Source organism: Arvicola amphibius, chromosome 11 (genome assembly GCF_903992535.2).
Source record: "Arvicola amphibius chromosome 11, mArvAmp1.2, whole genome shotgun sequence".
NCBI classification, from domain to species: domain Eukaryota; kingdom Metazoa; phylum Chordata; class Mammalia; order Rodentia; family Cricetidae; genus Arvicola; species Arvicola amphibius.
The window spans coordinates 93,762,046-93,772,706 of NC_052057.2; the positions used below are offsets into that span (position 1 = coordinate 93,762,046).

The window sequence follows — 10,661 nt, forward strand, 5'->3', positions numbered from 1 at the left end:
TAGACCAGCGGTAGCTGATACACCACAAGGCCCAGACTTGTCCCAGACACAGCAGAGGCCTTCCAGGTTAAGCTGTCTTGTCAGATCCTGGGCAGTTCAGACTCTGCACTTTGTAGGGCTCATCCTGCTGCCTATCACACCCAAGACGGCTGCTTACAAGTCAGTGATAATCCCATCAAGATCGCCAGGTTTTCCACGCAGAGAAAATCAACAGTTCCCACCGTTTACTATTCTGGGGCCCCCATGTGCTGTTATCCTCAGCTACCCAAGGTAGCAGCTTTTAAAGCTCCTCTATGTGGAGCCTCTGGCTAGAACACTTAGCGTTGTATACAATAACTATGCGCTTATCTTCTCCTTTCTAACACTGTTACGTGGACAGTTTTCATACTACTAGACACGGTGCCTGGCTTATTCATGTGTCCAGATGGTGTCACTAAGAAATGGATGCTGAGAATACTATCCACCCAGTGCTCCCCTAGGGTGGGGGTGAGCACGTGACTCCAAAGGAACTCTGAAAAGATCCTATAGCCCACACCTACATAGGGAAGCACATAGTTTTCTGGAAAAGATGTGTCAATAGTTCTCTCACGAGATGGAGCCAGTGCCCACAGTCATAAATGCAATTTGAAAGGGTTATAATGAGCCGGACAGTGGTGGCGCACGCCTTTAATCCCAGCATGCATGCAGGAGGCAGAGGTGAGTGGATCTCTGTGAGTTTGAGGCCAGCCTGGTCTACAAGAGCTAGTTCCAGGACAGCTAGAAAAGAGAAAGAAACCCTGTCTCGAAAAAAAAAAAAGTAAAGGTTATAATGAAAGAGAAGGACATGGAGCATGTATGAGTAATTCCCACTGTCTTCTAGTACAGCAAAAAATGTAAGTCAAAAATCTTATACCCGGCCATACCTGCTGTTTCACAGTCATGTGTATTGGGGTCTGTGTGTGGGTTGTGTGCATGTGAAGAGGATGTCAGATCCCATGGAACTAGAGTTATAGGCGACCTGATTCAGATGCTGGGAACCCACGTTGGGCCCTCTGCAAGAGCAGTACGTTCTCCCCACTGCTGAGTCGTCTCCAGCCCCTTACCACCCTATGTCTTAAGTTAGATCTCTTCCTCTTCACATCCCACACCCTCTATTTTGAAAGGGTGGTTGACTCATTTGGGGAACTCAATTTGTAAGAACCCTTTGTGTCTTAGGAAAAGGCTGCATTTCTAACTGTTTGTTCTGGACTGTGAAAAACATAATGCACCTTCCTGCAGGAGGACTGAAGGAGGCTTAGCTGACAGCTTAAATGTGGAATGTGGGTGTTGATTGGTAGCTTTACTTTTAAAAATGGCTAGCAATATTTTGATTTTCTTTCGGTTAAGTGTTATTTAAATGTACTATTTTGTTATTGCTCTTTATTTCTTTATTTGCTTCTTTGAGTGTGTGTGTGTGTGAGAGAGAGAGAGAGTGTGTGTGTGTGTGTGAGAGAGAGAGAGAGTGTGTGTGTGAGAGAGAGAGAGAGTGTGTGTGTGTGAGAGAGAGAGAGTGTGTGTGTGTGTGTGTGTGTGAGAGAGAGAGTGTGTGTGAGAGAGAGAGTGTGTGTGTGTGTGTGTGTGTGTGTGAGAGAGAGAGAGTGTGTGTGTGTGAGAGAGAGAGAGAGTGTGTGTGTGTGAGAGAGAAAGTGTGTGTGAGTGTGTGTATGTGTGTGTGTGTGTGTGAGAGAGAGAGAGAGTGTGTGTGTGTGAGAAAGTGTGTGTGAGTGTGTGGGTATGTGTGTGTGTGAGTGTGTGTATGTGTGTGTGTGTGTGTGTGTTGCATGTGTATGCCATGGCAGATGTGCAGAGATGCCAGGGAACAATTTGCAGGAGCTGGTTCTCTCTTTCCACCATATGGGTGTCCTTGGCATCAAACTCAGGTCATCAGGTTTGGCAGGAAGTGCCTTTACCTATGAGGCCATCTTGTGGTTCCAAAGTATGATGTTTGGAAATTATTTAAATAATTTTTAAAAGTCCTATGATTAATTCTAGGGATATAGACTACTTATCAACAATTTAGTATCATGGACATGTATTCTCAAAATTCTCAAACATTATTTCCATCATGTAGACATAGAAACTGAAACAGATTTAAAACATTTTTCGGGGTCGGGGGGGCTGAGCCTGCAAATTAAAGAATAAATTTATAGAAGCCATGCTTCAGAACCTTTGCTACGTACTTATGTAATACAGTATCTGAGAAAGCTTATACACTGTGCGCCTTTAATCCCAGCACTAAGAAGGCAGAGACAGGCGGATCTCTGTGAGTTCAACACCTGCCTGCTCTACAAGAGCTAGATCCAGGACAGGTACCAAGGCTACACAGAGAAACTCTTTCTCGAAAAACCAAAAAGTCTAATTAAATGCACAAAATCATTAGGAGGTACTTGGAAAAATTGTACTTAAAACTAACTAGAAGAAACTGACAAATTCCTAGCCACTTGTAGCCCATCCAAATTTAATCAAGAGGATATAACCAAACAGGTCTATACCAAAAAATGAGATTGAAACAGTAATAAAAAAGAAGTTTCCCAACAAAGAAAAGCCTAGAACTAGACGGATTCACTGCTGAATTCTACCAAACCTTTAAAGAAAAGCTAACATAAATATCCTTCAACATATTCCATAGACCAAGGGGAAGGGACAGACATTCTACGAAGCTAGCATTACTCTGATAGCGAAATTAGATTAGTACATGGCAGGAAGGAGAGAGGGAAGGAGGAAGAAAAATCCTTTTTTCTGACAAACATACAAGCCAGTAGCTTTCTGACATGCTTTTAGCAAACTTGGCGAGAAAGACACCAGAATAGGGGGTTACTAATCACAATAGCCTCAAACAAGCCCTAGCCAGAGTTCAAAGACTACTACAATGCAAGCGTCCAAGACCAAAAAAACAAAGAACAAAGCAAAACAATAGCTTTCATCTTAGAGGGAATAAGAGATAATAAGACAGTTTATTCTGGAGCCATTTTGAGTGACCGCGGCTCAGGAAAACAGATTTAGGTTACCCCAAACTCTATGTTCCAAATGGAAGCAGTCTTAGGAATTTCCATCCATCCATCCATCCATCCATCCATCCATTCATCCATCCATCTATCCATTTACCCACCCACTGATGAACTTTTAGGTTGGTTCTATCTCCAGCCATTGTGAATTATCAGGTGTCTCCCCCAGGTTGTCCCCACTCCATCCCCCACGATTCTCCTCTCTTGCTTCTCCCTGCTATTTTCTCTGCTCCAAAAAAAGTTGCCATGGCGAGGCCAGCCTGCTTCTTTGTCTCTCTGCTCTGGACTCTCCCAGATACCTCTGTTTGCTCTCTCTCATATCTATAATTTAAAAAAAAAACCTTCCCCTAAGCGTAGAGCCGTTATTTCAGGGGTTCTCACTGTCCTCGCTGACATGAAAAAGTGCAGAGATAGACACAGGTGTGTAAGCCTCTCTGTGCTAGTTGGATTTTGAGTTCTTTTTTTTCCTTTTGGTTTTTTTAGAGACAAGGTTTCTCTGTGGCTTTGGAGCCTGTCCTGGAACTAGCTCTTGCAGACCAGGCTGGCCTCGAACTCACAGAGTTCTGCCTGCCTTTACATCCCAAGTGCTGGAATTAAAGGTGTGTGCCACCACCACCCAGCTTCCTCCACATTCTTGTGGAGCATTTGTTGTTACCTGATTCCTTGCTAGACAGCCGAGCTGATTAAGGTGCACTGTCCTTCTGTTAATGATAGATTTGGGGTCATTTGTGCTTCTTTATGTATTTTTTTGAATATACAATGACAAGCCTACAGACACTATTATTCTAAATAGGAGAAATTTAGAGCATTTCCTCTAAAATCTGGAACGAGACAAGGGCGCCTGTTTCTCCTCTTATTATTCAATATAGCGCTTGAAGTCTCAGCTAGAACAATACAAGAGACATAAATAAAACTGACCCAACTAGGAAAGGAAGAAGTCAAATTATCTCTATTTGCAGACAATATACCTAAAAGGACCCCAAAGACTCCACGAGAAAACTCAGCCCTCACAAAAACTTTCACCAGGGTGTCAGGATACGCAGCACACATAGAGAAAACCGTAGCTTTTCCTACATACCAATGACAGCCTTTCCTACATACCAATGACAGCCTTGCCCAGGAAGAAATGGGGAAAGGAGGGGGGTGTCATCCACAATAGCTTCAAACAAACAAACTCTAACCAAAAGAGGTGAAAGGCTACTACAGGCTAAACTTTCAAGACACCAAAGAAAGAAATTCATGAAGATAGCAGAAGATGAAAAGAGCTCCCAAGATGGGCAGAATTAGTACTATACAAATAGATATAGTGCCAAGAGCAATGTACAGATTCAACATAATCCACATAAAAAAATCTCAGTCTTCACATCATCTTTACAGACTATTTAAAAAAAAAAAACCTAAAATTCATGAAACTGAGAGGACAGGAAGATTCCTTAGACGGGGAAGAGAGGGAGAGAGAGATGGAACACGTGTGGTGGGCCATGCCTTTAATTCCAGCACTCAGGAGGCAGAGGCAGGCGGATCTCTGTGAGATCAAGGCCAGCCTGGTCTACAGAACAAGTTCCAGGACAGGACCCAAAGCTACAGAGAAACCCTGTCTTGAAAAACCAAAAAAAAAAAAAAAAAGGAGGGAGAGGGAGAGAGGGGGAGGGGGAGGGGGAGGAGGGGGGGGAGAGAGAGAGAAGAAAAAGAGAGAAAGAGAAAAGAAGAGAAGAAGAAAGAAGAAGAAGAAAGAAAAGAAAGAAAGAAAGAAGAGGGACGGAGGGAGGAGGGGGGTGTGGAGGCGAAGAGAGAGAGCGTCAGAGAGAGAGAGACAGGAAGAGATACGAGAGAGAGAGAGAGAGAGGATGTAAGGAGAGAGAGAGAGGAAAGAGAAAGGAAAATGAAAGCAGAGCAGGGGTCATTTGGTGGAGGGAAGGAAACTGTCCAGAGAGGAAAGAATGGTAAGATTAAAAGAATGGTAGTCACACCACTTGTAAGCTAAGAGATGTCTTGTGTGGGTTTCCTGTCCTCGGGGTTCAAGGCTAGTCCAGTCATTAGGGTGTCTTTTTCTACTTTTCTCTGGCAGAACGGGGAGTGGGGACCCTGAGGGATTTTCTCTGCCTCACTGAACATCCTGTTTAAACTGCAGAGCAAAGAAACCCCGGGATTAACCTGCAGTTTTTACCGCCGTCCAACACCAGGAAAGACAGCAAGCACTAGTCAAATGAAAAGTAACAACTGTCACCCAGTCGCCTCCCATCACCCCTCGGGGGACATCTGTTTGCTCATCTCGGGTGGAAGCCCTCATAACAATCTACAAAGTGTCTCAATTAAATCTCAAAAAAAAAAAAAAAAGCTGGACGTGAAACACTGTACAAAACTCTAAACACGTGGAGTCTGGGGAAAGTTTTCCTCCACGGGCTTCCCCTTAGCAACATCGTTTGACAGCATTTTGTGTGTGTCATGGATCAGTCCTCATGTTTCATGAGCCCCTCACCTCCACCTTTGCCCCAAAGCCTTGCTCTGTACAGCAATCTGGGGGGGGGGGGGAGAGGGGATTCTTACTTCTTAATCTCTCATGCCAGGACCAGAGAGTCACACAGACGATTTCCACAAGTTACTATACACTTTGCTTGAACTCTGTCCCTGCCCATCAAACCCAGACGCTGTCTAGTCTAATATGCCCTGCAGGTCTGGCACAAACCCAGTGTTCCTAGGTTAGTTACACAAATTGGCCTAAAGAAAGTAAAAAGAGTGTGTGTGTGAGGGGGGGGGGGGACAGAACCCCAATTAGTTTTGGCTTGAGTGATTTAAAACAAAACAAACCAAGAAATACACCAACAGCCTGAGAGGACAACTCACCATCCTGGAGCCAGGGACCCATGTAGCTGAGGATGTAGGTGGGGTCCAGAGTCTTCCTGACATAGTCTCTGAATGCTTGCAGATTCTGCCGCTGTTCAGCTGTCATTCTGTGGCTCCCCGCGAGCGATGAGCGCCCTGGCTCCCCCAAAGTCGCCGCGGATTTGAGCGCAGAGGGGACTTTCCTAGGCTAGGAGGCACCCTAGGGACAAGCGGCCAGGGCCAGTGCCTGGAAACCGAAACTGCCTCACAGCGCTGGGGGCGGGGATCCAGTTACGTTTCGTTTCGTTTCTCATCCACAGAGCCGCTGGCCTGGAGGGACCCAAAGGCACCTTGGCAACTGCCTTGAAGTTTGCGCATTGCTTTCGGACTGGTGCGGTTTGTATTATAAAGTACGCACAGTTGAAGTGTACAGTTCAATGAATTTCGAAAAATGGAGACACCGGTAACCACTTCTGCCAGATCAGCCGGGTCCTCCTGTAATCTGTTTTCCCTTTATTAAGAAACTACCTCCTCTTTTCCAAGGAGGGAGGGGGGGGGCATGCCAGTTTGCATCCCCACTCATAGAATTAAAGAGCTAAAGTTGACATGCATCCGCTAGGTACAGATAACCTTTCTTCCTTCCTTCCTTTCTTCTTCCTCTCTCTCTCTCTCTCTCTCTCTCTCTCTCTCTCTCTCTCTCTCCCTCTCTCTCTCTCTCTCTCTCTCTCTCTCTCTTCCTACTTCATTTATTTATTAGCTTATTAAGACAGGGCTTATCATTTGTTTCTTTGGGTTTTTTTTTTGCTTGTTTGTTTTTATTTTGTTTTGTTTTTTGGAGATGGGGTTTCTCTGTAGTTTTAGAGCCTGACCTGGAAATAGCTCTTGTAGACCAGGCTGGCCTCAAACTCACAAAGATCCACCTGCCTCTGCCTCCCAATTGCTGGGACTCAAGGCGTGCGCCACCAGCTCCCTGACCCCCCACGGGAGGGTTCTGATTTCTCTCATCAGCACCCTACAGTTCCAGGGGTACAAATCTTACTTATGTTCCATGAAATTTATTCTATGTTCTTTTTTATTGATATTTATTGAGCTCTACATTTTTCTCTGCTCCCTTCCCTGCCTCTCTCCTCCCCCTTCAACTCTCCCCCAAGGTCCCCATGCTCCCAGTTTACTCAGGAGATCTTGTCTTTTTCTACTTCCCATGTAGATTACATCTATGTAGGTCTCTCTTAGGGTCCTCATTGTTGTCTAAGTTCTCTGGGATTGTGGTTTGTAGGCTGGCTTTCTTTGCTTTATGTTTAAAAAACACCTATGAGTGAGAACATGTGATAATTGTCTTTCTGTGTCTGGGTTACCTCACTCAACATAAAGTTTTCTAGCTCCATCTATTTTCCTGCAAAATTCAAACTGTCATTTTTTTTCTGCTGTGTAATACTCCATTGTGTAAATGTACCACATTTTCCTTATCCATTCTTCGGTTGAGGGGCATTTAGGTTGTTTCCAGGTTCTGGCTATGACAAACAAAGCTGCTATAAACATAGTTGAGATCGAGGGGTATTTAGGTTGTTTCCAGGTTCTGGCTATGACATACAAAGCTGCTATGAACATAGTTGAGCACATGTCCTTGTAGCACGATTGAGCATCCTTTGGTTATACCCAAAAGTGGTATTATTGGGTCTTGAGGAAGGTTGTTTCCTAATTTTCTGAGAAATCGCCATCCTGATATCCAAAGAGGCTGTACCAGCTTGCATTCCCATCAGCAATGTAGAAGTGTTCCCTTTTTCCCACAACCTCTTCAGCATAAGTTGTCATCAGTGTGTTTGATCTTGACCATTCTTACAGGTATAAGATGGAATCTAAGAGTTGTTTTGATTTGCATTTCTCTGATGACTATGCATGTTGAACATTTCCTTAAGTGTCTTTCAGCCATTTTAGATTCCTCTATTGAGAGTTCTCTGTTTAGGTCTGTACTCCATTTTTTTTATTGGATTATGTGTTCTTTTGGTGTCCAATTTCTTGAGTTCTTTGTATATTTTGGAGATCAGCCCTCTGTCTGATGTGAGGTCAGTGAAGATCTTTTCCCATTCTGTAGGGTGTCTTTTTGTCTTGTTGACTGTGTCCTTTGCTTTACAGAAGCTTTTCAGTTTCAGGAGGTCCCATTTATTAATTTTTTCTCAGTGTCTGTGCTGCTGGGGTTATATTTAGGAAGTGGTTCCCTGTGCTAATGTGTTCAAGTGAACTTCCCACTTTCTCTTCTATAAGGTTCAGTATGGCTGGCTTTATGTTGAGGTCTTTGATCCATTTGGACTTGAGTTTTGTGCATGGTGCTAGATATGGATCTATTTTCATTCTTCTACATGTTGATATCCAGTTATGCCAGCACCACTTGTTAAATATGCTTTCTTTTTTCCATTTGATATTTTTTTGCTTCTTTATCAAAGATCAGGTGTTCGAAGATGTGTGCATTGATATCCGGGTCTTCTATTCGGTTCCATTGGTCCTCCTGTCTGTTCTTATGCCAGTACCAGGCTGTTTTCAGTACTGTAGCTCTGTAGTAGAGTTTGAAGTCAGGGATTGTGATGCCTCCAGAAGTTCTTTTATTGCACAGGATTGTTTTGGCTATCCTGGGTTTTTTTGCTTTTTCCAAATGAAGTTGAGTACCGTTCTTTCTAGGTCTTTGAAGAATTTTACTGGGATTTTGATGGGCGTATTCTATGTTCTTTAACACTAATGTAAATGGAATTGTTCTTGAATTTTCATTTTCAAATTGCTGCTACCATATAGAAATATAGGATTGATTTTGTTTGCTGACCTTATATCATGGAACAGTGCTAAATCGATGCCTCTGGAGTGCTGGGATTAAAGGTGTGCCCCACCACCACATCTGGCGACTTTATGACTTTTATTAATTTCCATGTTCCCAGTCTTTGTGCTTTTTATTTCCTTTTCTTTTTTTCTGCCACCCTGAGGTTCTAAAAGAAAACTGAATAAAAAAAAGTGATGAGAACTGACCAGCTTTATCCCTAATCTTGCTTGGAAATGAGCAGAGATTTTGGTGTAATCCACTTATGTTGCTGTGATAAAACAGTGGCCAGTGGGTTTATTTGGCTTCCTATTTTCAAATCTATCACCAGGGGACCCAGAGCAGGAACTCAAGGCTCTGAAGCAAAAACCGTGGAGGCGAGCAGCTTACCGGTGAATGCCTTTCTTAGAGCCCAGAGCAGCCTGCCTAGGGATAATATGCTTCAGGTGTGATAGGCATTGCTCTACCAGCCAGTATTCAACAAGTACCACGCAGAGGGGCAGGCAGAGCAGGCTGCTGGAGGCCACTCTGAGCTGAAATTCCCTCAGTCTAGGTTTCTGTCAAGTGGACATAAACTAAGACAGACGCTCTCTGTCAGATTAATGACATTTTCTTTCATTTCTAGTTTTTAAGTTTTCTTCTTCTTTAGCATGAATGGGTGTTGACTTTTTTTCAACTTATTTTGTTAACATGCCAAATTTTATTGATTTTATTTTGTTTTGTTTGAGACAGGATTCTATGTAGTCTAAAACGGTCTGAAACTCACTATGAAGCCTAAGATGACCCTTGAGCTGTTCCTCCTACTTCTGCCTCTAGAATGCTGGTGTTGAAGGTTTGTGCTAACATGTTTGTCTCATTGATTGACTTGTGAAAGTTAAACAGGCCTAGAATTCCTGGGATAAGTCTCTCTTGGTGACGATGTAACATCTTTTTACTATACTTCTGTATTCAGTTTACTAGTATTTTCATACAATGGGTCGTTTTTAATTTGTCTGTGTTCATAAAGGATACTGATCTGCAATTTTCTTGTAATGCTTTTTGTGCTAGTATCCTAGGAGTCTCTGTCCTAGTAACATGTTCACATTCAGTATTAACGGAGTTCAGCAAGGAGGCCGTTTACACTGTGAGTCAGTTGTTGTATTTGTTTGAATTCAATTTCTTTATTACACATAAGGCTATTCATATGCTTTTAAACCGTATCTTGAATCAGTTTTGGTAAATTGTGATCTTATTTTCAAATGCCACAATAATTAAATGAGAATCTATTAGACTGGAGCAACTTGAAGGCCCAGAAAAGGGGCCTTAAGAACAGAGGGGAGACAAGCTCGGGCAGTTGCAGGCTCATTGGCGCCTCAGGGTGGCAGAAGGAAAGAAAAGGAAATGAAAAGCACCAAGACTGGGAACATGGAAATTAATAAATGTCATAAAGTCACCAGACGTGGTGGTGGGGCACACCTTTAATCCCAGCACTCCGGAGGCATCGATTTAGCACTGTTCCATGATATAAGGTCAGCAAACAAAATCTACCTGTGTTTCTGTATGGTAGCAACAATTTGAGAATGAAAATTCAAGAATAATTCCATTTATCTTAGTGTTAAAGAACATAGAATAAATTTAATGTAACATATGTAAGACTTGTACCCTTGAAACTGTAAGATGCCGGCTGGAGAGATGGCTCAGAGGTTAAGAGCACTGACTGCTCTTCCAGAGGTCCTGAGTTCAATTCCCAGCAACCACATGGTGGCTCACAACCATCTGTAATGAGATCTGGTATACAAGTATACATGCAAGCAGAACACTGTACATGCAGTAAATAAATAAATCTTAAAAAAAAGAAAGAAAAGGAAAGGAAAGAAACTGTAGGGTGCTGATGAGAGAAATCAGAGCCCTCCCGTGGGGGGTCAGGGAGCTGGTGGCGCACGCCTTGAGTCCCAGCAATTGGGAGGCAGAGGCAGGCGGATCTTTGTGAGTTTGAGGCCAGCCTGGTCTACAAGAGCTATTTCCAGGTCAGG

The 10,661-nt window shown here is 43.3% G+C and overlaps 1 protein-coding gene across 1 annotated transcript in view; it reads right to left on the minus strand.

Moving 5' to 3' along the window:
• Ddx58 (DExD/H-box helicase 58) overlaps positions 1-6,121 on the minus strand; it is a 38,064-nt gene extending 31,943 nt beyond the window's left edge. The window contains exon 1 of the mRNA XM_038348049.2: positions 5,868-6,121. Coding sequence (XP_038203977.1) covers positions 5,868-5,973 — 106 coding nt within the window. The 5' untranslated portion in view covers positions 5,974-6,121. The remainder of the gene's footprint in view (positions 1-5,867) is intronic.
• Positions 6,122-10,661: the final 4,540 nt, after the last annotated feature.